Raw genomic sequence first — 25,745 nt, forward strand, 5'->3', positions numbered from 1 at the left:
AAATTGGAGAACCTGAATGGGACTTTGTGCAAACAGCTTGACTGGAGTACCTTAAGCCTTATATTTGCTATTATATCCTTAGATTTTATCGAGTTTTTGCTCATAACATCGATTGTAGTGTACCCACACACACTTACCTCGTTCAAGAAGTCAGGTCAAGATGAGGTCTGCCATCTAATCCTGTACAAGAGCAAAGGCTTTTACAAGGCTCTGTGAGGGCTTCACTAACACAACTTACTTTGTCCCATTGGCCAGAGAAAGGATGATCTATTGGAAATAGCAAACCCATAATTACATCTTAAGAAATGGAGAAGCTGCTGTCCAGGCAGAAATGCATTTATATTTGTGCTGTGTAATTCTCCAACCTCAGAGATGATAAAGACACTGCAGTTTGCTTGGGATAAAGATCAGATTATCTTTAAAGGGATACTGAAGCCGAAAATAGGTACTGCTTTTCTAGACAGTGATTTTGTGCATGTGCATCCACTATTATATCAAAATCTGATTCATTTTCTAACTACAGAGGATACTGATAAGTTCATGACAACATTTTCTTTAATGTTTGCCTACTCCATTGAAGTGATACGTGTAATTTAACAGTCATGTTTAATACTGAATTTTACAGCTACAAAATCCCTGCTTCAAGACATCTTTTATGCCTTCAACAAGACATCTTTTATGCCTTCAAAGTTAGGAGTTTCTTTTGACTTGAACTTGATTGGAAACCTGTATAACTGATACATAATACATTGGCAAGTTCTGGGAGTAACATGGTTGGCCTTTTCTCTAGATCTTACCAGGAAATGATTATAGAAAGGTATATGAGCCTTTGTAACTTTGGTGAAGAAATAACCTTAAGAACCAGCAGAATAATCTTAGTAAAGGACAAAATTTCAGTAGCAGTAATGTTTTAACTGACAATCTTCTTTTTCCAGTAAAAATGAATTGACTGGTACCACACATAGATTAATGCTTCTTTATGACATTTACTTTCTGGAATTTGCTGTTTTGAGACTATGAAATGAAAATAAACAGACCCTTACATACTGATGTAAGACCTATAAGGAATGCAGTTAAACAATAAAGGAAGCAAAAATTCATTTTTACCTGTGGAACTTTAAGGAATTAGGTAAATCTATGGTTTTCCAGCAGAATTTTTCAATCTGTTCAAATTTAGCATCATTGGAAACATGAAAGTAAACTTTTAGGCAGTAACAGCCAGCCAGCCATGGAGGGGATCTTAGTTCCTTAATGCAACCACTGGTAGAAATAGGTACTGGTCTTCTTTATACCAGTTGACTTAACTGGATATGTGGCAATTAAGTCCATAAAACATTTCAGTGTCAACCTTTTAAACACATAGTCTTACAGGCTTCATCAGTTTCTGATTTATATGGTAATGTCTTTTCTTAGCCATCCAGGGAGTGTAGAATTCAGATTTATTTAAATATAACCTAGAAAAGAGAAGATGAAATTTAAATATGACACACTTAGAGTGAACTATTTTTTGGCATTCCCAAAAGTCTTAAACAGAAATAAATTTTCCACCAAAAAAGACTTGCAGAAAACATTTCAATATAGGTAGCCATAATTTTCTCCGATGGATCTAGACCTCAGAATTTATCAAAGTTGCCCTACGGCCCAGAATGAGAATAGGATAACTAGGATTTATCACAGCAGGAAGAGCTGGGCTAGAGAAACACTTGTGGGGCAATGGATGAAGCTCATGCTTACCATGCATGAGGTCCTGGGTTCAATCCCTAACACCTCCATTACAAACAATAAAGTGGTAAATTAAAAAAAAAAACAAACTTGTGTTTTCTTTTTGCATATAGAGTACCGGGTATTATTGCCCACGAATTAAGTGATCCAGAGCTAGCAATCCATAGGATCTTGATTTCCCATGTCCACTCATTGGTCATATTAGATAAAATCTAATTTAAAATTTTTTAGATAATAAAGATATTAAATTGACATATTTTAAACTAATAGCACTTTCTGATTCTAAAAACTTCTGATCAAAAAAATGAAGCTTCAATTTAAATGTTCCTTCTGTGAAGGTAAGAGTATATACTCAAGATCTTTATAATCATCCATACAGGGAGTCTCCAAGTCTTTAGTGAGACTAGTTTCTACCAAAACCTAACATTACAAAAGTGCCCAGTGTAAGATTAAATTACACAATAGTTGCTAATACTGTATTTCTTTTAAAGTACAGTTTTTCCCTTAACTTCTCCCTCATTTTTATTACAGATATTTGAAGGATCTTTACCTTGGAGGCCTCATGGTACAAGGTGTAGCTCTCACATTCTTCAAAGAATTTTCAAAACACTTCCATCACTTGATGTAACGTTAAGAGAACTTTGCTAATAATGAACAAAAAGCCCTCTGGACACAGAATGAATAGGCAAACCAGACTGGGAGAAAACCAAAATACTTGTATCTGACAAAGGATATGTATTCAGAATACATACAGTACTCCTACAACTCAGTGAGACAATTCACTTAAAAATGGGCAAAAAGCATGGAATAAAAAATGTACTTTGGAATAAATACTAAAATAATATATTTCAAAGCATTTAAATACACTCAAGTTTCTTTATAGGAAAATCTGCGATTTGAACTTTTGCAGGGCTGGTAACTTTAGTTAACTGCTTCAAGTTGATCCTGTTCCTCAGTGGCATTTCTTGGAAGTGAAGTAACCATCCAAGAGGACAATTATTTCACAAGGGTACACTTTTGTTATTAATTAAAGGTTCCAGGATCAACATAAGGATAAGCGAGGAATTCCCCCAGTTTGTTGCCTTCTGAATCATAGTGAAGCATTCGGAAGCAAACATCACAAAAGAAACATGGGTCCTCTGGTGCAAAACTGTCATTGTTCGTCACCCATCTGTAGTTAAAAAAGATGTACATCATTACAATCAACTTTTTCATGCTTGAATGTGCTGCAAGTTATGATTTGCAGTAATATGTGAACATAACATTCCCACTACTGCCTTATCATTCTATCTTATTTATACATTATAATCCTGTACATAATTTTGCATACACATATATAGGTAGAGACATAGCACCACCAATACTCTGCAAGGCAAGAGGGTAACTTCTCTGAAAGACTTAACAGGTAAGTAGAAAAGAATATAAATCTATACTTGAAAGCATCCACACTTTTGCTATGACACCTATCCTTCAAATAACTGTTAATATGAACATAATCGTTGTCTGCTAATAGGCCATCTTGAAAATCCATAATATTAGATTCTACAGAGTCAATAAACTTTTTTGCTTATCTAACTGATAAATTAGTACTGGTTATTTTGAAAACTCCAGCTGTTTTACCTAGAATTTAGGATAAAATGTTAAGAGTGTATAAAAATGGGGAAATGGGCAATATTATTCAACTGAGATTTTTTGTTCTGAGAAGTTGTATTAAGTGAAAATGGTATTTTTCAGTCTATCTAAATTCTGTATGTCATAACATTTTAACATTTCTTGATTTCTGTTTTGATCTGATACCTAATTTATCATGTTTTCCTATTAATCATCTAGAAAAGCATATTGTGGTGGGGAACCCAAAACAAACAAATGACACCAAAGTCTTCCCTTTTTCTCTGAATGGCTTTTTGACTTTGATGCACAGTTAAACATAACCTAAACATGCAAAACCACAAAACTTTATAAAACCATAATTTGACCTCATTAAAAATGAGCCGCAGTGTTATTTTAATCATGAAGAAGCTGTGGATGAAGCCAATAATGTAAAGCTGCAGACAAGAGGCAGAAAGAACATGGCTCCCTGATGATACCATCATCCAGTATCAACCCAACTAAAGTCTGACCTAATCCCTGGACTTAAACTGTACATCGTAATTCATTTCCTTATTGTTGAAAAATGTGGCTGTAACCTACTAAACTGATTTGTACTAATCTCTATGGCGCTTTCCTACTAGATAAAACCCTTTCTATTATTTATACCCCAAAGTATAAGTCCTCAGATTCAAAATAGAAAAAAACTGAAATCAGTACTTGACTTTTGAGAACCTATACTTCTCAAGGAAAAAAAATCACTTACCTAGCAGTGTACATTTTACAAACAAAACATTTTCTGGTCCAGAGCCAGTGCTTCTTGATAAGAAGGGGATAAAGTGTCCTATCCAAGCAGTCATCATGATGCACAAGCCTTTTGTATGTAAGAAAATAAATGAAGATATTATAGTGCAAATTTCTGTGATCTGTAATGAAACGTATCCTTACCTCAAAATTAAGAACACAGTATGTATATTTTTCAATGTATTGTGTTCCACAAAACACTTTTTCCAAAAGACCATTTGGGATTGTTTTCTTTCCTGTGAAACTTCCCAAATCCCTCTATGGCCATGTGCACTGCAACTCAAGGGAGAAATACTGTAGGCAGCATTTCTTTAACGTATTCCATCAGAGAATCCTTTCTCTGCTCAACATTTAGTACCTTTTTATGGAACACAGTTTGAGCAAGTCTACTGAGTGCTATTTTCCTCCATTAACTGCCTGTGTGTTACAGACATGCTCGCTCGCCCTTTTTTTTTTTTAATTAAAAGAGCCCCTTTACTAAAATCTAAATCTGACTTCTGAAATAATGTGAATTAGGACTTTAGTTTTAGGTGTCAGAATTAAGAAATTTTATGTGGGAGTCAGTCTCCACTATGACACTAACCAGCTTGGTGTGGGTCTGGATAAATCCCTTAACCATGCTGGACCCAATTCTTCATCTGAAAAATGAAGGGAATGCACAAGAGTATTCTAAAGGTCCCTGATAATTACAAAATTTGATTTTTTTTAAGTAAGAGAGGGTAGCAATATATCAACTTTACCATCAGAAAACGATAAACAAACTTAACAGTTTACCAACTATTAAAACTGTGGAATGGCATCAATGATTAAATTATCCTATAAAGTAAAAAACTACTTGGAGTCAATTACACTTAAACATTTCCTTAGGAAAGTCCTACACTGCAAATGTAGTGTAAACTGTTTTTGCAAATTGCCTTGAATTTAAGGAATGATACTGTATAGTGCCTACGCTGTAAGAAATGTAAGGAAACTCAGACCACCAGAGAAAAGTGGATTGTCTTCCATCTTATGCTTATTCTGATGCACATTCCCCCTCATTTGAATGACAAGCAAGCAGAACAGCTTACATAAAATTTAAAGAACACATTATTGAAGAAATCATAGAAATCTATGAGGCTTATGAGCTCTCCTGGCTCTTCAGCAATTCTTCCCTAGAGAAAACTGTTTTCCTTTCTTATCTGCTTTTTAATATAGCTCCTTAACATCCCTCCACAGAACTACTAAATTTGATTAAATAGGTAGTTAATGTTTAAATTATGACGAATGAATTAAACATCCCCCTAAACCACACAACTATCAGTTCATTTTATTGCATAACACTTTAGTCTTCTAGCTACTAATTCTCCCATGTTTGCATTTGATTAGGCTGCAGTGTACCCGTCACTGATGCAGTTCCCTGCTTTCTGACTGACCAGTAAATGTGCTCTCCATATGGGTTATGCACCAGCGGGAGGTCTAGCAGTCTCAGGACAGGCTTCCTAGGTCCTCTGTCCTGCTCCAGTCTCCGCTCCAAGCTGTTCTCTAGGTCTGTGCTATAGCCATCATTCTGGGACTTCCCTTTCCCATCATTCTGAGAGTTCCTTTCATGTCTTATCTATTGTGCTTTGCATTCCATGTTTTTCTTTTTTAAGGTTTACTCTTTGTGTAAGGTACTTCTGGCAGCTTCCTGAGAATGAGGGCATAGGCGGTAAATTTTTGAAGACTGGTCACTAAAACCCAGAAAAAATGGAAGCAGGGACGTTCTGAAACCAACAGTTCCTATTACCAGTATAATAAAACCGTAAGTCTATCATCGGTCCATAAAGAAAATCTTAAAAATTGTCTCTCAGAAAAAAACCAAGCCAAGAATAGAGCAGGGCTTATACCTATATATTGGTCCTTCATAAACTGAGATTTCCTAAATAATGAAATAAATAGCTTTATTCATTAGAGATACCAGCTATTTCAGGCCTTCCCACTCTAAATCTTTATCAAAGCATGAAGTCTTCATATTTATCAAATATTAGAATTCCTCTCCTTGTAGGCCCCCCTTTTTGGGGGGGCAATTAGTTTTTAAAATTTTACTTTATACGATTAGTTTTTTAAATTTTACTTTATCTTAATGGCGATACTGGGGTTGAACCCAGGATCTCATGCATTCTAAGCATGCATTCTAACACTGAGTTATATACCCTCCCTCGCCCTCCCAGTTCCCTTTTATCTCCTTCAAATTTGGGCAGAAAGAGAAGAAACCTAGAAATATAGTTGCAAATTTGCAAAGCAGAGGGTCTACATGATATACAAAGTGAATGACTATTACTTGAATAATAGCTGTTTAACATACAAATGGAGACACTTTTTAAAGTATTTGCAAATTTTTAACACTTTAATAAACAGCAAAGTATTTATTACAGGTTTTCCAAAAGACAATAGAAGATGCAAATGGATACAGAGTTGGTCACTGTATGGAAAGCTAACACGTGACCCAAGCTGCTGTGATTACTTTTAATTCCTCTTATTGCAACCAAACCAAAAACAAAACAAAACAAAACTACCTGTGCAACAAAGAAAGAAAACAGGACAAACAACAAAATGTTCTGAGTGCTGCCACTTACCTTATGTCAGTAATGACAACAACGTGTTCACAGTCTCCCTGGTGACAGTATAAGTAAGGAAAACCCAGTTTAATATACAAGTCATTAAAGGTGAAATCTTCCATCTTAGCAGTCTGAAACTTGCCATAGCCTCTATCATGGGACTCTGACCACTCAATGATGGTTCTGAAGGGGAGAAAGGATAAGGATGTACCACTGCTCCACAAATGGTTTGTGACTGCAGTACTTCACCAAAGCCAGCTCACCCAATTAACTGGACAGCTACCATCTTGAGATGAAAGTCAGAGTGGTTGATCCATGTTGCAAGGAGGAAGGAACTCTGAATCCCTCTGCATCAGTTAGAGCAGCAGTTCTCAAAGCATGGTCCTGAGACCCCTCAGAGGTTTGGGAGGCCAAAGTCACCTTTACAATAATCCTAAACTATCACTTGCCCTTTTCAACTTATTCTCTCATAAATGAACCAGTTTTCTGGAGGCTATGTGATGTGTGTTAGCACTTCAAATTGAATGGAAAATACGTAACACCCTTCTCACTACTTTGTTTTGGAAAACAGTTATTTTTCACAGAAATGTTATTAATGGTAACTAATGGGACTATTTTAATCAGTTAATTTTACACAACCGTAAATCAACTATAGTTCAATAATACTGGTTAATATTTAAAATATTTCTTAGTTTCAGCTTCTAATATGATAAATATTTACAGTTATAATACTCATAAACAGCTCTTTGGAGTCCTCAATTGTTTACAAAGGAGTAAATCTTTTTTGGCAGAGACCCAAGTCCAAGAACTGCTGCATTAGAATATGGATATAAATGACTATAGTAAGAATTTATTTAAAACTCTCAGAAAAAATATACATATACACTCTAGCTGCCACGTCACTAATAATAAAAGTACAGCAATGCTTTTATGTAGGTAATGATACTAGATAAAGATTTTTCATGTTATGTACTTAAGCAACTATATATACATATACACACACACATACATATATACACACACACACACACACTCCTAGGGCGAATAATGGAATACATTAGACAAGCAGAAAAAATAGTGAAAGATTAATTTACTATCACCTAAATATGAAGAACAGAGATTAATAAAGCGTGTTTAAGTGGTATTTAATCTTTTTTAGATGTATCTAAGGCTAAACTCAAGACTTACTATAATTTCTAAAAGAGTTGATAATATATTTAAAAAATAATTTGAGATAGCTGACAAAGATCTTGAAATTAGAGTGTAGGTGTGTCTTTGGTAAGAAAATTTTCTTCTTGGGAAAAAAATTTGATTAACTTATAACCTAGGTGAACCAGATGAAATAACTTGGAAAATATTTTAAAAACATAATTTTTAACCCTCAAATAAACAAAACAATCTAGCAAAGTAATTCCTTGGCAAAGATCCTTAACAATAAAGACCAATAAGAGAATTTGTGGAGACACCACTATTTTGACAACTAGAAACAGAAAAGACTTTGAGAAGATTTTTGGAAAGTATACCTGCTCAAATCTCTGCACTCAGGGTACCTTTTATCATTGTAAAATGTTCCTTCAAAATAAAAGAAGGCTGATTTGTACAGGTCCTAGAAGAAAACAGATCGCATTGAGAGAAAGCTCAGTATTAACAATTATGAAACTGCTTTAAGTATTCCATATTTGTCATAAAAATCACACTAATATGTTTTACAATAACTTCATGCAACTTCACAGATATGCTCAGCTCATTTATTTAACACTTAATGGGAACCTCTTATGTGACAAGTATGTTAGTTAGCAGGGGTAAAGGTGTAAGGACACAATCCTTTCTGCTATTTTCAATTTTATCCTATTGCTGTTTTAATCACTAGATTTGATTTAAATGTGTATATTCTCCTAGGATTCATGAAAGGAACCCAATTAGAACTGAAATAAACTTCAATATTATTTTATTATATGCAGACAGAGCAGTGACATTTTGGGTATCAGAACTAAAAACTAAACAAAGTTAGATCTTTGACGTTTCTGCAGTGATAACAATGATCATGGAGTTCTGCTGTTCTGTCATTTGTTTTGTATTTTCAGTGGGCCTTCATAAAAACTCTCTCTCTATATTTTCAATAACTCAGCCAGGCAGAATGTGAATTTCTATTCTCACTCAAGCAATCTTGACCAAAGTACCATAGTAGGTGCACAAATGGTCTGAACCCTCATGTTTCAAATTTCAGTCTACCAGGCTTTCCATCAGAGGGGTGGTCCCTTAATCCTGACTTCATAACAGAATCCCCCATCTACAGATAACCCAGCATTGGCATCAGACACTTCAATTTTCATGGCTTTAAGTATACGCTGGTCTCTGTAAGTCTCTCTAGCCACATTCTCTCTTGGTTTCTAGACCCATTATTTTTAAGTGCCTACTGGACATTCTCACTCAGCCTCAGTGCTGCTGGGCATTTTTACCACCTCTCTATAGCGGATGCGCTCTGCCCTTTTTCAGGGTTACTGTTTTATTCCTTCTGAAACTGCCAGCATCTTTTTCTCATGACTTACCTTCAGCTGAAAACCTTGCTGTTTATTTCACTGAGAAAATAAGGGTATCAGAACAGATTTTTCTATGATCTCTTACCCACATTTGCCCAGGAGAAGAATTTAGAATAAGAACTAAGATGAAACCTAAATTATGACAACACTTATGTAGCTGATGGCAAAGGAATGAGCAAAAGAAGAGATTGTGATGGTTCCTGTCCAAACTCTACCCCCATTCTCATTGTTCCAAACATCTTTTCACTGATCTACAGGAGAAGCTGTCCCTGTTAAGTATGCCAGTAAACCTGAGGTCCTCTGCCAGAGCTGTACCAGGTAACACAATTAGGTCAAACTTGCTCTACATGAAATTCAGAAGGATTAAGGCCCTACTACTTTATTGGGGTAAGCAATCCCTTCTGAAAACTGGGTGGCCAGCCTACCACTTTGCTCCCTTCTATCCTGATCCCGCTGGTATGTAGGGTTTCCCTGTCCCTTTGAGAGCAGCACCCTGGGAAACACCAGCAAGGACCAACAACAGGTGTTAGGGCCCTGGCTGCTCTGGTCCTTGGACTGACAGCTTCTTCTCTAGGCAGTGATGCTCTCCAACGCTTTGCTGGGGGCAGTTATAACAGACAAACTCATACAGAGTTTGAAAGAGGAGAGAGAACAGCAGATTCCACTGCTAAAGTGAGGTCAAGATGTATGAACATGGAAAAGAGACCTATTGGTTAGACAGTTAGGTGGTCCTATGACCTTAGAAAGAAGAGTATACAAAGAAGTGTTGAGAAATAAATGGGAGATGAAGAAATCAAAACCAGGGATAGCCTAATCTTTGAAAAAGTCTTGATGATAAACAGAAGGGAAGAAACAGACTTGATGGAATGACACAGAAGAAGAAAGCATTTACTGCAATGTTCATAAGCCTGGTAGAGTAATCACTATTTCTTCAGCTTATTATAATTATTTCCTCTTGTCTTATGGGGGTTAGGAAAAAAAAATCACCTTACTTTGCTGATGTGCTCAGGAGCTTGGTCAGGAGTGTTGCTGAATTCCCCACCTATCTGGAGGTCACTGACACAGCAAATGGAATCCCTCAGTTCCGTGAGCTTCTGACTGCCCAATACCAGCATCGTCTGGTAGGGTTTGTGTTCTTTGTGCTAAAAGTCAGATGGTAAACAGTTCAGTGTTCACTTAGAGACAAAGCGTTTAAACTATAAATCCTGTCATGATGAGGTCAATTAATTTAGTGGTTTCCTTAATTTAAGTTATCCCCATAACATGGTGTCCTGCATTTTCTTAGATTCTGTATTTGTCTACTCAGCATCTATGAATTATAGGTCCCAACTAATCACCAAAGCTGTTTACATCTCCCCTGTGACCCAGAGCCCATTCTCTCAAACTATGTTCCTTCCTTAACTCTCATACGCCAAGCCAGTATTTCCCCTGTCCTAAATCGACCCAGAGCCAGGTACCAGACAACTAGGGCAGCTCAGACCCACTGGAATTATTCAAGCTAGTCCATCCCAGACTGTTTACTCTGCCCTGCCTTGCCCTTCCTGTGGAAACTCCAATAATGGCTGTGGCCTATGCCTTCCCCTTGCTCTTTTCTGCCTCCTGACTGATACACTGGTGCTTCCCCTGTGGCCCTGCATGGCACGGCACATCCCCTCCTCTCAGGAAGTGTAAATAATAAAAATTTTCTTTCAATGGCACTGGCCTCCAGAGCTGTCACTCAGTCAGCTCCATAAATTAAAATCCCAGGAGTACACTGAGACACTTGGTCACTACTTATGTTTGTCCAAAATTTACAAGTTGGATTCCTAAGGCTCAGTGTGATGGTGTTAGGAGGTGGGGCCTTCGAGGGCTGGCACCATGCTTTTAGACTTCCAGCCTCCAGAACTGGGAGAAACAAATTTCTGTTGTTTATAAGGTACCCAGTGTGTGCTATTTTGTTACAGTAGCCAGGATGGACTAAAACACTTGGCAATAAAACTTTTTTAGTTTAAGCTAAAGTTTATAATCAAGATATTACTAAAATGACATTAGCTTGAAGAGTCTTTGGAATATAATTTCACTCTCTTTTAAAATTTCCTGGAAGTTACCTCATTAAAGTCAAGCAATCTATGCACTACCCTCATGTTATAAACCCAGAGGTTTGCTTTTATTGGTTTTGTTTTGCTTTGTTTTCTCTGATTGATAATTTGAGATCTTAATCAAACAAGGTAATTAATACTAACTATATCCCAGATGATTCACCAAAGCCCATTTATTCACAAGTGCAATTCATCTACAGTAGTATTTCACTTAAATCTCATCAAAGTTTATGATACACCTAGTTGGGGAAGCAAGAATATATACACTCTGGGTAGGACAGAGTTCTTTTTATTAGAGACTCCTAGGACATTCCTGAATACCCTTGACCTATGAACTTCTGCATTTTCATCTAAGAAGAAATGGTTTTAGTTCAATAATGTCCCATGAATTGTGAATTAGTGAACAAAGACTACTCCCCTTCTTTACCAGTTTTTCTGTAAAAAAAAAACCCTCAGGAATTCATATAATCAGAATCACTGTGGATTTACATACATATTCAGTTGCTACTAGTACAGAAATCAGGTAGGTATACGTTCCAATGCTGTAACTGTAATCGTATTAGTCAAGAGATTATTTGAAATTTGACCTCATTTATACTATTCCTTCTAAAACAAAAAACCCAGTAATAGAGACAGAATGTCAGATAAGACAGCATATGCTTCCATTTATTTTGAACCCTAAGTAATGTAACTTCAAATAATTAAACTCTTTGACAAAAGTCACTTATGATCTGTGAGTCCAAAAGGTTTTACTACTGACCTTATGAAATATAACAGGGTACAAGATATTCACAGATAGGATAAGCTCTCCTTCTTCAATCATGTCTGCTGGATTTTCAGGCTTTTTTCCTATGGCATGTGACTCCTGAAGAAGGAAAACAAATTAATGAGACCTAAAATCCGACACTATGACCCAGATCAGAGGCAGTGTACAAAAAATCTTGCTCAGGTCACACTGGCTGACCAGAGATAATGAAAAAGAAACCTCAGTGACCACACGGCATACCTTGGAGGTATTTTGGGTTCAGCTCCAGATTACCGTAACAACAAATATCACAATGAAGCAAGTTACATGAATTTTTTGGTTTTCCAATGCACATAAAAGTTGCATTTACACTATACTATAGTTTACCAAGTGTAATATAAGCAGTATGCCTATACTATAATTAGAAATACTTTATTGCTAAAAAACGCTAACCATATTCTGAGCCTTCAACAAGTTGTAGTAACATCAGTGATCACCAATCACCATAACAAATACAATAAAGATGAAAAAGTTGGAAATAATCGTGAGAATTACCAAAATGTGACAGAGACACCAACTGAGTAAATGCTGTTGGAAAAATGGTGCCAACACACTTCCTCAATGCAGGGTTGACACAAACGTTCATTTCATAAAAAACCACAGTATCTGTGAAGTGTAATAAAGTGTGTGCAATACAATAAGGTATGCTTGTACACAAGGAATACACACATTGGAAAGATAGTTTGGAAAAGTCACAGACAGCTCCAGGCCTCAACAAGTAAAAATCATACTCAGAATGTCAAGTTCTCAACAAAAACTTATAAAAACACATGAAGAAACAGGAAAACATGGCCCATTCGTAGGAAAAAAAGAATTTGACAGAAATTACCATTAAGGAAGCCCAAACACTGAAATTACTAGTCAAAGACAACAAACCATCTAAAATGCACTCAATGAGCTAAAAGAAACCACAAACAAAGAACTAAAGGAAATCAGATTCCTCAATAAGATTAAAAGTTAGTCTCTCACCAGTAACCATGGAGACAAGAAGGCAGTGGGGAGACATATTTAAAGCCATGAAGAACAAAAAATAAATAAAACTATCAACCAAGAATACTACACCTTGCAAATCTATCCATCAGAAATGAAGGAGAAACTAAGCCATTTTCAGATAAACAGAATCTGAGCAAATCCATTATCAGTACTTGCCTCTTATTAGAAATGCTAAAGAGTTCTTAAGGCTGAAATGAAAAGACACTAGACAGTAACTCGAATCTATATGAAGAAATAAGGAACACTGATAAAGGTAACAGCATAAGTAAACATAAAAGGCAGAATTACTGTACTTTTGGTTTGAAACTTCTTTTTTTCCCTATGTGATTTCAAAAGTAAATGCCTAAAATTGTATTTATAAATTATGTTAACAAACGCATAAGCTATAAAGATGTATTTTGTGACAAAAACCACACAAAGGGGAGAGACAGGTGTATAGCAGAGCATATGGATACTACTGAAAAAGCTCATATTACTAAAACTAGGTAACAACCTAGTAAGTTTATGATATTAATTGTAATCCCCAAGATAACCACTTAGAAAGTAAGTAGAACATATACAGAAGGAAAAAAGAAGGCAATCAAGAAGATATACCACAAAAATTCAGTTAAGTAACAAACAAAAAAGGCAATAATAAAAGAACTGAAGAACAAAAACTATATAACATACAAATAGCTAAACAACAGATTAAATTCTCATCAGTAATTAATTTAAATGTAAATGGACTAAACACTCCTATTACAAAGGCAGAAGATTGGCAGATTGGATAAAAAAATGTCCATCGATACACTCTCTACAACAGGCTCACCTTAGATATGAAGACACAAAGAGACTCAAGGTAAAAAGAAGGAAAAGATCTTCCATACAAATAGTAACCAAAAGAAAGCTGAGGTGGCTATATTACAGTCAGACAAAACAGATTTTAAGTCAAAAAAGGTTACAAGGGACAAAGAAGCACATTACATATTAATGAAAGGTATACTCCAGCAAGAAGATACAATAATTACAAACATATATGCAGCTAACAATAGAACCTCACAATACATGAAGCAAAAATTGACAGAACTGAAGGGAAAACAAATGGTTATACAATAATACTTGGAGACTGGAATATTCCACTTTCAATAACAAGTAGACCACCCATATTAAAAACTAATAAGGAGACAGAAGAGTTGAACAGCACTGTAAACCAATTAGACCTAGGAGACATGTATAGAATACTCCATCCAACAAGAGCAGAATATACATTCTTTTCAAGGGCACATGGACCAGTCTCCAGGACAGACCACCAAGTCTTAGTAAATTTTAAAAGACTGAAATCATAAAAGTATTTTTTCTGATCACAATGGAATGAAACTAGAAATCAGTAACAAAAGGAAAATGGAAAAAATCCATGTGGAAATTAAACAACCAATGGGTCAAAAAAGAAATCACAAGGGAAATAACAAAATACCTTAACACAAATGAAAACAAAAACACAACAAAACAAACTTACGGGATGCAGCAAAAGAAGTACAAAGAAAGAAACATATAGCTCTAGACAACTACATTAGAAAAGAACAATCTCCTATCAATAACCTAAGTGTATCCCTAAGGAACTAGAAAAAGAAAACTAAACCCAAAAATAGCAGAAGGAAGGAAAGAATCAAATCTGACTCATGGAGAAATAGAAAATTTGAATAGAAGTGTAACAAGTAATAAGATTGAATCAAATATTTAAAACCTCCTAACAAAGAAAAGCCCAGGACTAGATGGCTTCACTGGTGAATTCACTAATCCTTCTTAAAGTCTTCCAAAAAAACTGAAGAAGGAAAACTTCCTAACTCACTCTATGAAATCAGCATACTCTGATAAAGTCAGACAAAGACACTATGAAAACTACAAGCCAATATCTCTTATGAATATAAATGGAAAACTTGTCAACAAAATCCTGGCAAACCAAGTTCAGCAGCATATAAAAAGGATTACATATCACAACCAAGGGGGAATTCAACCTCAGGATGCAAGAGTAGTTCAACAAATGCAAATCATTGTAGTATACCACACTAATAGAATGATAGAAAAAAAATCATCATCTCAGTTAATGTAGGAAAAACATTTCACAAAATCCAATACCCTTTCTTGATAAAAACATTAAATAAAACAGGAATCAAAGGGAACTTCTTCAACATGATAAAGGCCATTTATGAAAAACCCACAGTTAAAATAATACTGAACGGTGAAAGAGTGATAAGGAAGTACTTTTGCCACTTCTATTCAACATAGTACTAGAAATTCTAGCAAGAAAAATTAGAGGAAAAAAAAAAAGGTAAGTAAGGAAAAAAGGCAGAGCAAGTAAGCAACCAAATTGGAAAAGAGATAAAGTTACCTCTGATGATCTTCTATGTACAAAATTCTAAAGAATCCACACACATAAAAAATCACTTTAGAGCTAATAAACAAATTCAGTAAATTTGCAGCATATAAAATCAACACACAAAAATCAGCTGTATTTCTATACAGGAACAACAAACAATTTGAAAACAATATTAAGAAAACAATTCCATTTAAAACAGCATGCAAAAGGGAAAAGCTGGACAGCTGCATGTAAATCAATGCAGTTAGAACACTCCCTCACACCATACACAAAATAAACTCAAAATGGCTTAAAGACTTAAACATAAGACAGGACAACATATAACTCCTAGAAGAGAACATAGGCAAAACATTATCTGACATGAATCTCAGCAATGTTTTCCTAGGTCAGTTCCCCAAGGCAATATAGAATAAAAGCAAAAATTAACAAATGGAACCTAATTAAACTTACAAGCCTTTGCATAGCAAAGGAAACCATAAGCAAAACAAAAAGATAACCTCTCGACTGGGAGAACATATCTGCAAACGATGCAACTGACAAGGGTTTAGTTTCCAGAATATACAAACAGCTCATCCAACTCAATAACAAAAAAAACAAACAACCCAATTAAAAAGTGGACAGAAACCAAAAAAAAAAAAAAAGTGGACAGAAGACCTAAACAGACATTTCTCCAAAGAAGACCTACAAGTGGTAAACAAACACATGAAAATATGCTTCACATCACTAATTAATTATTAGAGAAATGCAAATCAAAACCACAATGAGGTACCACCTCATACTGATCAGAACGGCCATCATCAAAAAGTCTACCAATAATAAATGCTGGAGAGGGTGTGGAGAAAAGAGAACCCTCCTAAACTGTCAGTGGGAATATAAATTGGTGCAGCCACAATGGAAAACAGTATGGAGATAACTTACGATCCAGCAAACTCACACCTGGGCATATATCCAGAGAAAACTCTAATTTGAAAAGATACATGCACTCCAGTGTTCACAGCAGCACTATTTACAACAGCCAAGACATGGAAGCAACCTAAACGTCCATCAACAGATGAATGGATAAAGAAGCTGTTGTATATAAATACAATGGAATACTACTCAGCCATAAAAAACAATGAAATAATACCATTTGCAGCAACATGGATGGACCTAGAGATTATCACACTAAGTGAAGTAAATCAGACAAATACCTTATGATATCACTTCTATGTGGAATCTAAAATATAACACAAATGAACTTATTTACAAAACAGAAATAGACTCAACAGACACAAAACAAACTGATTGTTACCAAAGGGGAAAAGCTGGTGGCGAGGGATAAATTAGGAGTTTGGGATTAGCAGATACAAACTACTATATATAAATAACAAGGTCTTATTGTATAGCAGAGGGAACTATATTCAATATTTTGTAATAACCTAAAATGACAAAGAACATTACAATGAAAAAGAATACATATATGTGTAACTGAATCACTAGGCTGTACACCAGAAGCTAACACAACTTTGTAAATCAACTATACTTCAATAATTTTTTAAAAAGCATGGAAAGAAATAAAATACTTAGTAATAAATTTGACAAAGGAGATGAAAGACTTGTACACTCACACACACACACAAAACACAAAACGTTGTTGAATAGAATTAAAGACAACCTAAGTAAGTTGAAAGACACCTTTTGTTCATGGATTAGAAGACTTAATATTGTTAAGGTGACAATACTACCCAAAACAATATAAAGATCTGATGTAATCCCTATCAAAATCTCAATGCTTTTTTTGTTTTTACTGCAGAAATGGAAAAACTCATCCTAAAATTCGTAAGAATTTCAGGGGACCATGAATAGTGAAAACAATCTTGGAAAAAAAAAAAATTGGACAACTAACATTTCCAAATTTCAAAAATAACCACAAGCCACAGTAGTCCAAACAATGTGGTACCAGGCTAAGGACAGACATGCCTAAGCCAATGGAAAAGAACAGAGAGCTCATAAATAAACATATGGTCAACAAAGGTGCCAAGACCACTCAGTAGGGAAAGGATAGTCTTTAGTGTTAAGAAAACTGAATATCCACATGCAAAAGAATGATGTTGAACCTTTACCTTTTACCAAATGTAAAAATTAACTCAAAATGGATCAACAACTTAAACTAAGAGCTAAAACTATAAAACTCTTACAAGAAAACAAGATAAAACAACATCTTCATGACACTGGATCTGGTGATCGTTGCTTAAGTATAGCCTCAAAAGCACAGATAACAAAAGAAAAAAACAGATGAATCAAATTTTATCAAATTAAAAATCTTCTGTACATCAAAGGACACTGTTAAGAGAGTGAAAAGACAATCCATAGGACTGAAGAAAATATTTTAAAATTATACACATGGTAAGGGTCTAGTATCCAGAACACACCAAGAACTCTTACAAATTAAAAACAAAGAGACAAACAAGCCAATTTAAATACTGGCAAAGGATGCAAAGGACTTGAATAGACATTCCTCCAAAGAAGATACACAATGGCCAAAAAGCACATCAGAAGATGCCCAGCATCAATAATCATTAAAGAAATGCAAATCAAAATCATAATACCACTTCACACCCCCTAGGATGACTATTATTAAAGCCCAGAAAATATTAAGTGTTGTGAAGAATGTGGAGAAATTGGAGCCTTCCTGCATGGCTGGTGGGAATATAAAATAATACAGCCCCTGTGGAAAACAGTTTGGTGGTTTCTCAAAATGTTAAACCTAGAATAACTAAATGACCAAGCAATTCCACTCCTTGGTATAAACTGAAAAGTTCAAAATGGACTCAAACAGATCCTTGCACACTGATATTCATAAGAGCATTAGTTACAATAGCCAAAAGGCAGAAATAACCCAAACGGCCAATGACAGATGAAAACAAAATGTGCTATATCCATACAATGGAATATTATTCAGCCATGAAAAGGGATGAAATGTTAACACATGCTACAGCATGGATGAACCATTAAAACACTACAGTAAGTAAAACAGGCTGGACCAAAAGGACAAATATTGCATGATTCCACTTATTCACAGAGACGGAAAGTAGAACAGAGGTTACCAGGAGCTGGAGGAAGGGAGAACGGGGAGTTAGTGTTTAATGGGTATAGAGTTTCTGTTTGGGATGATGAAAATGTTCGGAGACTATGTACTGATGAACGCATCGTGTCTACTAACACTTAATTCCTCGTTATTCATCATCTTGAATTTTTCTGAAGGTTTTACCTAAAAGATGATGCACTAGGAGAGGATATAGTTAAACCAAAGTCAGGAACAGAATAAAAATACCAGAAATAGGGTAGTGAAAGGCATGAAATTAACCTTAAACAGAGAGCAAGACCAAAGCAAAACAAAAATAGAGGCAGAGATCTGAGAGTAAAATGTGACATCACTTGAATTTTATGGGTCCTTTTCTACTGTTCCCATTGCCGGTCAAGTTTCTCCAATTCATTTCCAATTAAGCATATCCAACATAAAGCCACCACATTGCCATCACTGACACCACTAACATCCAAAGACAGCCTGTTTCAGGGGAAAAGGTGAAGAAGAAAAAACTTTTACCATCTCATAAGCAAATGTCTCTTGTCTGCAGACCCGATCTATCGTTATGGTTTCTTCCCGATGTTCCAGAAGTCTCTTTCTAACCCTGTTATAAAAAAAATCAAACTTCAACATTCTTTACTGGGGCTTCAAAAATATCTTTAATATTTAATTTTCATTCTGAACTAATTTTAGACTTAAAGAAAGGCTGCAAAAACAGTATAAAGAGTTCCCTTATATCTCTTACCTGGCTTTCCCTATGTTAATATCTTACATGATCATAGGATAATCATCAAGACTAGGAAATTAACATTAATACAGTATTAATAACTATACATCTTTTTTGAGTTACCCAAATTATAAAATTTAGTGCTTTATTTTTCTGTCCCAGGATCCTATGCAGATACCACATTATATTTATTTCTCCTCTCCCCGGTAGTCTTATAGTTCCTCGGTCTGTCTTTTATGATCTTGACGCTTTCAAAGAGCCCTAATCAGTTATTTCATAGAATGTCCCTCAATTTGGATTTAATTGCTGTTTCCTTATAATTGGAGTAAGTATATAGTTTTTGGCAAGAATACCATAAGAATGATGGTATCCTCACTGTCTTACCGTGAGGTTCATAATGTTAATATGTGTTATTCCTGGAGATGTTTACCTTGGTTAAGTTCCTGTCTGCCAGGTTCCTATGCTAGAAAGACACTTTCTTTTCCTTGGTATCTGATGTGTTTGGTGGGGAGATACTTTGAAACTATGCAAATCTTGTTTCTCCTCAAACCTTTATCCAGGAATTTTTGCATTCATCAGGAGATTTTGTCTGCAACATTATACTGTGCTATATGCTTTATGGTGATTCTCTTTTCCCCTCCTTTTACATTTACTCATTGGTACTATGAGGAAGACTTGCCTCTTTCCTCCTATTTATTTCTTCAGTCATTTATATTATTAGTAAGAATTGATAGATACTTACTTTATTCAATAAGTTAAAAGCTAACACTATTGTTATTTTGTTGCTCAAATTGTTCTAGTTTTGGCCATTAGGAGATCCTCCAGATTGGCTCCTGTTCTTTCAACAAGCTGACACTTTTTTTTTTTTTTTTTTGAGGATTTCCTTACTTTCTGGCACCGTAAGATGCTCAGGGCTCATCCTGTATTTTTGTGTCTCAGCCCTGGAATCAACCACTTCTCCTAGGAGCCTTAATTCCTTCATTGTAGAGAGGTTTAGAGACCTATCTCTGAGCATGAAGCATTCACACTGTTACTGCAATCACTGCTTCTAGGACTTTCAGCAGAGAGAGGTAGGAAACATACATATATACACACACACTAACCCACATATGTACACATAGCTGTCTTTCTATTGGTCCATCCTTCCTCATCCTTTAGTATAACTGCACAATACTCCACTGTGTGGATCTCCTACAGTTTCTTCGACACTCTCCTATATATGTATATTTAGGGTATTTCAAATATTTTCTATTACAAACAATGCTGCAACGAATAACCCTGAACATATTTTCATACTGTTGGAGGTGCATCTTCAATAGATTGTAAGAAGTGGGACTGCTGAGTCAAAAAGTGCCTATGTAATTGTGGGTGAGGTATTACCAAATCTCCCTAGAGGAGGATTGTATCAATTTACATTTCCATCAGGAATGTATGAAAAGGCCCATTTCCCCTCAGCCTCATCAAAAGAATGTATATTTTAAAATTTGTGCTAGTCTGATAAGAAAGTGAAGGTATTTGTCATTTTAATTTGCATTTTTCTAATTATGAAGATGCACATTTTTATGTTTTTGAGTTATTTTATATCCTTTTTGTGTATGAATTATTGGTTCACATCTTTTCTCCATTCTCCCTTTGTGTTTTTGCACCTCAGCTTTTAACTCTTATATATTAGGGTTATTGGCTCTTTGTGGTATATATTTTCTCCAAGTCTAGCAGCTGTCTTTTGACTTCATTTATGGTGTTTTTGTCGTGCAAATTTTTTCATTTTTTATGCAGTTAATTTTATCAACTTTTTCCCTTTTATTGCTTCTAGATTTAAATCATAGTTAGAAAGCCTTTCATTACACCAAGATTTGTATGTTTCATTCTCTACATTTTGATCCCAATCCCTTGGGAGTTTATTCTTGTGCATAGTGTCATACTAAATTTCCATACACATTTGAATCTAACTGGACTTTCTCTTCTATTCCATTAGTCTATTTGTCCATTCATGGGCTAGGACCTACTGTTTTAATTATAAAGACTTTGTAGTATATTTTAATATGTGGTAAAATTACTAGGCACTCACAATCCCCCCCGCCGGTTTTCCCTAGTTATTCTTGCATATATTCCATATGAATTTTATTATCAACTAACTCCATAAAATAACCAATACTTTTGGTATTGCACTTAATTTATAAATTAACTTAGAAAGAACTGACAACATTATAATGCTTAGTATTCCTATTCAAGAACAGAGGATATCTTTCAATTTTTTCAAGACTTTTTCTGAGTCTGTCAGGAGTGTTTAAAATTTTTCCTTACTTCAGCTTTACACATTTTTTGTTAAATTTATTCCTGAGTATTTAACCTTTTTGACTACTGTAAATGGGATTTTCTCTACCATTATGTTCTCTAGTTGTTTGTTTAATCATTTTACTAGATACGTCTCAGAGTTGGTAATACTGGGGTTAATTTTCCTAGGTAACCAGTGAGCTCTTTTAATTTGTAGATTTGGAATTTTTTCCAATTCTGGAAATATTTCTTAAGTTATATTCTTAAATATTCTATTTATATGCTACTGTATTAAAAACAACATTGGTCAAGCTTCTGAGATGACGGATAAGTTTCAGTAGCACACATGCAGTAACAAGTCTCTCTTTTATTCTGAGGAATTAAAATTTTCTCTTAAGTAGTCTAAAAAAATCTCAAAAGTGCTCAAGGTAAGTTATTTAGTTTGCTATGGATTAAGGAGACCAGCATCAAAGGAGAGTCAATCTCTTAACAAAGTGCCTTTTTCCCCACTAACACACATAAAATGAGTCCAACAGCTCCACTGGGGAAAAGAAAAACTGTAAAATGTTGTTATTTTATGTCATAATGGAAGAGTGATGTACTTAGAATTTGTTTTTACCTTTATATTTTTAAGTTATTGGTGGGGAGAACAAAGGAAGGTTTAGGGAAAAAGAAAGCATAGAGATACAGATTTCTGGCTTTTGGCACAAGTCTAATTTACTTGTGGTACTGCTAAGATTAATGTGAGTCCTATTTTAAATATGAAAGTTTCACAATACATCAAAATAATCCCATCCAAGGAAATCTGTACTAGCCTCTTTTATATTAGAATATACACATAATTCTCTTACTCATATCTCCCATGGAAGGGACTAGAAGACAACCAAGGAGATCCAGTTGATCAAGAAACAGAAAACAGCCAGGGGAAGTACCACGTAAAGCAGTCTGAAACTTATTATTTCACACAGTTTAATAAAACCACTATAAGCCAATTAGCATGTAATTAACTATAGCAAAAAAAAGTCTGCTTTGTTTATAATTATTATCAACTTTCTTTTTCCAGCCAAGCTCTAAAAAATCATTTCCTTAGGTTTATGCAAGTTTAATTTATCCCACTCATTCTACAAATATCTACTGACTCTATTATGTACCAAAAATCTACAAATGGGGGAGATAGCAATGTGTTTATGACAGACATAGCTTATGGAACTTTTAAGTTCTAGCTAGAAGACAAAATTAAATAAGTACATTATAAGTGTGATGAGTATTTCAACAGGGAAGTATGGCAGCGGCGGCGGGGGGGGCTATATTTGCTTAAAGGGGGAGCTAGATGGAGTTCTTACTCCTTCAGCTAAGACTTGAAAGATAAACTGAAGTCCGCAAGACCAGGGTGATAAGGAGAGTAAGTGTTCTAGGCCAAGGCCTGGAGTGAGAGAGCACATTCTAGGAAGTCAAAAAGTGTATTGTGGCTGGAGCACTGCAGAGATACAGAGCTGAAAAGATCAGCAAGATCCATTCTATAGAGGCCTTTGTGATCCACTTAAGAACTCAGGACTTTTGCCTAGAAGCCACTGAAAGGTTTTAACAGAGAGACACAGTCAGAGATGCATTTTAAGGAAAATAAATAAATAAATAAATAAATAAATAAATCCAATTGATCAATCAACAGTAGTTAAAGAGCACCAAATGGAGCAAAGCAGTGCAACAGGCTTAAGGGCAACACACAGATGAAGGAGTCTGGATTCCCAACGAGCCTTCAAGAACTTTAGAAATGTTAGAGGAGCTGTAGACATTACCAGTGCATACAATCCCTAAGGGAGACAGGTGGGTTGTAGAGAAGTGAAAAGCAATCTTAGGGTCTCAAAGATGGGGTAGGTTTCAGCTGGGAGAAGGGCCATGGGCATTCTCAGCCACTGAAAGAGAAAATGATTGAAAATAAGTCAGGAAAGGCAGATTGGGGCTATGTGGAAGGCTTCAAATATCTAAGTAAGGAATCTGAAATTTGCCTAAAGAGGAGAGGTTGACCATTGACAATTTCTCAGCAAACAAGCACACTTACATGATAGCATGATGGATAAATCAGGAGCAAAAACAGGACCTAGGAAAGACGGGAAACTTTTGTAGTGCTCCAAGTGTTGTAAATGTAAACATCACCGGGATAAGAGAAACAGATTTGGCAATTATTACAAAAGACATCAAGGTAGAGCCAAAATACTTGCCTACATTTTTGAGGGGGAACAACAGAAAAAGTAGAATAAAGGATGACAGCTGAGATGATGCGAAGTAAGCGGGCTACAAATTGGAAATGATAAATTTCACAACTGCACACACAGTTTCTCTATAATAGTATTATCATAGAGCAGTGTTTCTCAAAATGTGGTTGGCAGACTGGAACTGATTTGTGAGCTAACTGTTATCCAATCAGTAGAGACATGGAAAGGAAGCATTTAGAAATGTTCACAGCAACACGACAGTACTTTTACTGTTGAATTTAATCATAAAAAATTTGGAGTTTTATTGTTTGTCTTTCAATTCCATTTTTCTAGTATTTCATTTTTATTCTACTTTACAAAAGTATGGATCTGTCAAAAAATTTAAAATAGCAGTCCTTTATCACACTATCAGAGCATCTAGCTTGAAATAGTTTGAGAAGTACTATCAAGAGTATTTAGCTTGCATTCAAAAATCTAACTGGATTAACTGTACCTTTATAAACACTTAAACACAAATTTGAAAAGGGGCTGGATATTAGAGTTAATGCATTTACTGTTAATTTTCTTAGGTATAATAAATAATACCACTCGGATTAAGCAGGAGAATGATACTTTTAGGAGCTATATGCTGATATACTTAGGGACAAATTATCATGATGTCTGTAACTTACTGAATGGTTCAGCAATAGAAAAAGATACATAGCAGGTATCTCAAATACATACAGCTGAAGCAAATACGGCCAAATGTTAACAATGGTTGAGTTTAGGGGCTGAGGTGATAACAATACTATACTATCAACTTTTGAATATAATGTTGAAAAAAATTTAAATAACTAGCATGTAATAAAAGCAAAGTCCTCCATACCCCAAAGTCACTAGGTCTGCATCCTCTGGGATGACTTCCGGATCCTCCCCTTCCTCGAGGCACTTCAGTTTATCAAGGCTAAAACAAAAACAAAAAAAGCAATCACGCATCTAGGACTTAGCGAGTTGGGTTGTGTCCTAAACACATCACAGAATAATTAAGAAATCAGATAAAACCCAGCAGGCGGCTCTGAGGGGAGGAGAATTAAAGGCGAATTCTGTGCCGACAGTCTACAAAGAAAAGGATATATGGCTGGTTAAAGGCGGCCAATATGATTAAATGCGGAAAGAGATCGTTATTTTTATATTTTCAACCCAAATAAGGCACTATGGGGAAAATCTCAGTAATAGCATACCAAGAGGTGCCCAAAAGAGACCAGAATTAATCAAGGTTTTAACACTCTTCCGGTTAAATCTTCCAGCCTCATCATTCTAAGGTTCCTCCATCATCAAAGTGTCTGTCAATGGCAGATACACGTCGCTGTTACGGATTGCTTCTATACATTAACAATTACTTTAAAAACTACTGAATAGAAAATTTAATCTTTTATGCATCTCTCTGGTCCTTTCACTCCAACTAGCAGAAATTTTGCATTCGGATCACGGGACTTCTACCGTTGTTCCGGGAAAGCTCCAGCAGGTTGAAAGCTTTAAAGGGCGGTCCTTCTACCCCGGGGAGTAAACCACAGGCCCGCCCAAGGGTAGGTCCCAGAGGAACGCAGGAGCAAGGCTGCACCCCGGTTGACCCCAAGCCGCAAGAGCCCCTGGGCCCCGCACTCACCCGCACACCGCCCTCAGCTCGGCTGCCGCTCCCAGGCTACAGCCCAGATCCCGGGCCACGGCTGCATCCTCCAGGCCGGAGTCGGCGACCTCTTGGTCCCCAGGCAGCGCCGGTGCCTGCGGCTCCTTCAGCGACAAGTCCCCTTCCCCGCGCAGCCGGCCACGCCACAGCTCCCCGAAGGCGCCCACGTGGAAAGCGCGCGTGTTTAGCTCAGGAAGCTCATACTCTGGAAAATTGCAGCCGCCACTGTTGGGGATCGGGTCCTGCCTGCCACCCATCCTGCCGCACGTTGGGCCGCCTGGGAAGCTTTCAGCCATGTTCGCCCCACTCCCTTCCCTGCGAAAGCCGGCCGATCAAG

At 36.0% G+C, this 25,745-nt stretch overlaps 2 protein-coding genes across 8 annotated transcripts in view; one reads left to right on the forward strand and one right to left on the reverse strand.

Moving 5' to 3' along the window:
• Positions 1 to 2,578, forward strand: part of PSIP1 (PC4 and SRSF1 interacting protein 1) — a 39,929-nt gene extending 37,351 nt beyond the window's left edge. For 3 of the 6 annotated variants that reach the window (XR_012071931.1, XR_012071930.1, XM_072959391.1), the window contains one exon: positions 626 to 1,827. Coding sequence is in view for 1 of the 6 variants with exons in the window: in XM_072959388.1 (XP_072815489.1) it covers positions 2,254 to 2,350 (97 nt within the window). In the remaining 5 variants the exon portion in view is untranslated. Of the gene's footprint in view, positions 1 to 625; positions 1,828 to 2,253 lie in introns of those variants that run through there. The other 3 variants (XR_012071929.1, XM_072959388.1, XM_072959392.1) reach the window with 3 other exon arrangements.
• Positions 967 to 25,726, reverse strand: SNAPC3 (small nuclear RNA activating complex polypeptide 3). 2 transcript variants are annotated; one of them, XM_072959396.1, is made up of 10 exons: positions 25,388 to 25,726; positions 24,608 to 24,685; positions 19,048 to 19,132; positions 12,068 to 12,172; positions 10,222 to 10,371; positions 8,213 to 8,295; positions 6,708 to 6,872; positions 4,076 to 4,183; positions 2,273 to 2,893; positions 967 to 1,454 (listed from the first exon to the last, which is right to left on the reverse strand). In XM_072959396.1, exons 1-9 carry the CDS (start codon positions 25,702 to 25,704, stop codon positions 2,746 to 2,748), a joined length of 1,239 nt encoding a protein of 412 aa, XP_072815497.1. In that variant the 5' UTR covers positions 25,705 to 25,726; the 3' UTR covers positions 967 to 1,454; positions 2,273 to 2,745. The 2 variants fall into 2 exon arrangements, with proteins under 2 accessions (XP_072815497.1, XP_072815498.1); XM_072959397.1 differs by lacking the exon at positions 967 to 1,454 and having other exon boundaries at positions 2,867 to 2,893; positions 6,708 to 6,745.
• Positions 25,727 to 25,745: the final 19 nt, after the last annotated feature.

The sequence above is a fragment of the Vicugna pacos genome, chromosome 4 (assembly GCF_048564905.1).
Source record: "Vicugna pacos chromosome 4, VicPac4, whole genome shotgun sequence".
NCBI classification, from domain to species: Eukaryota; Metazoa; Chordata; class Mammalia; order Artiodactyla; family Camelidae; genus Vicugna; species Vicugna pacos.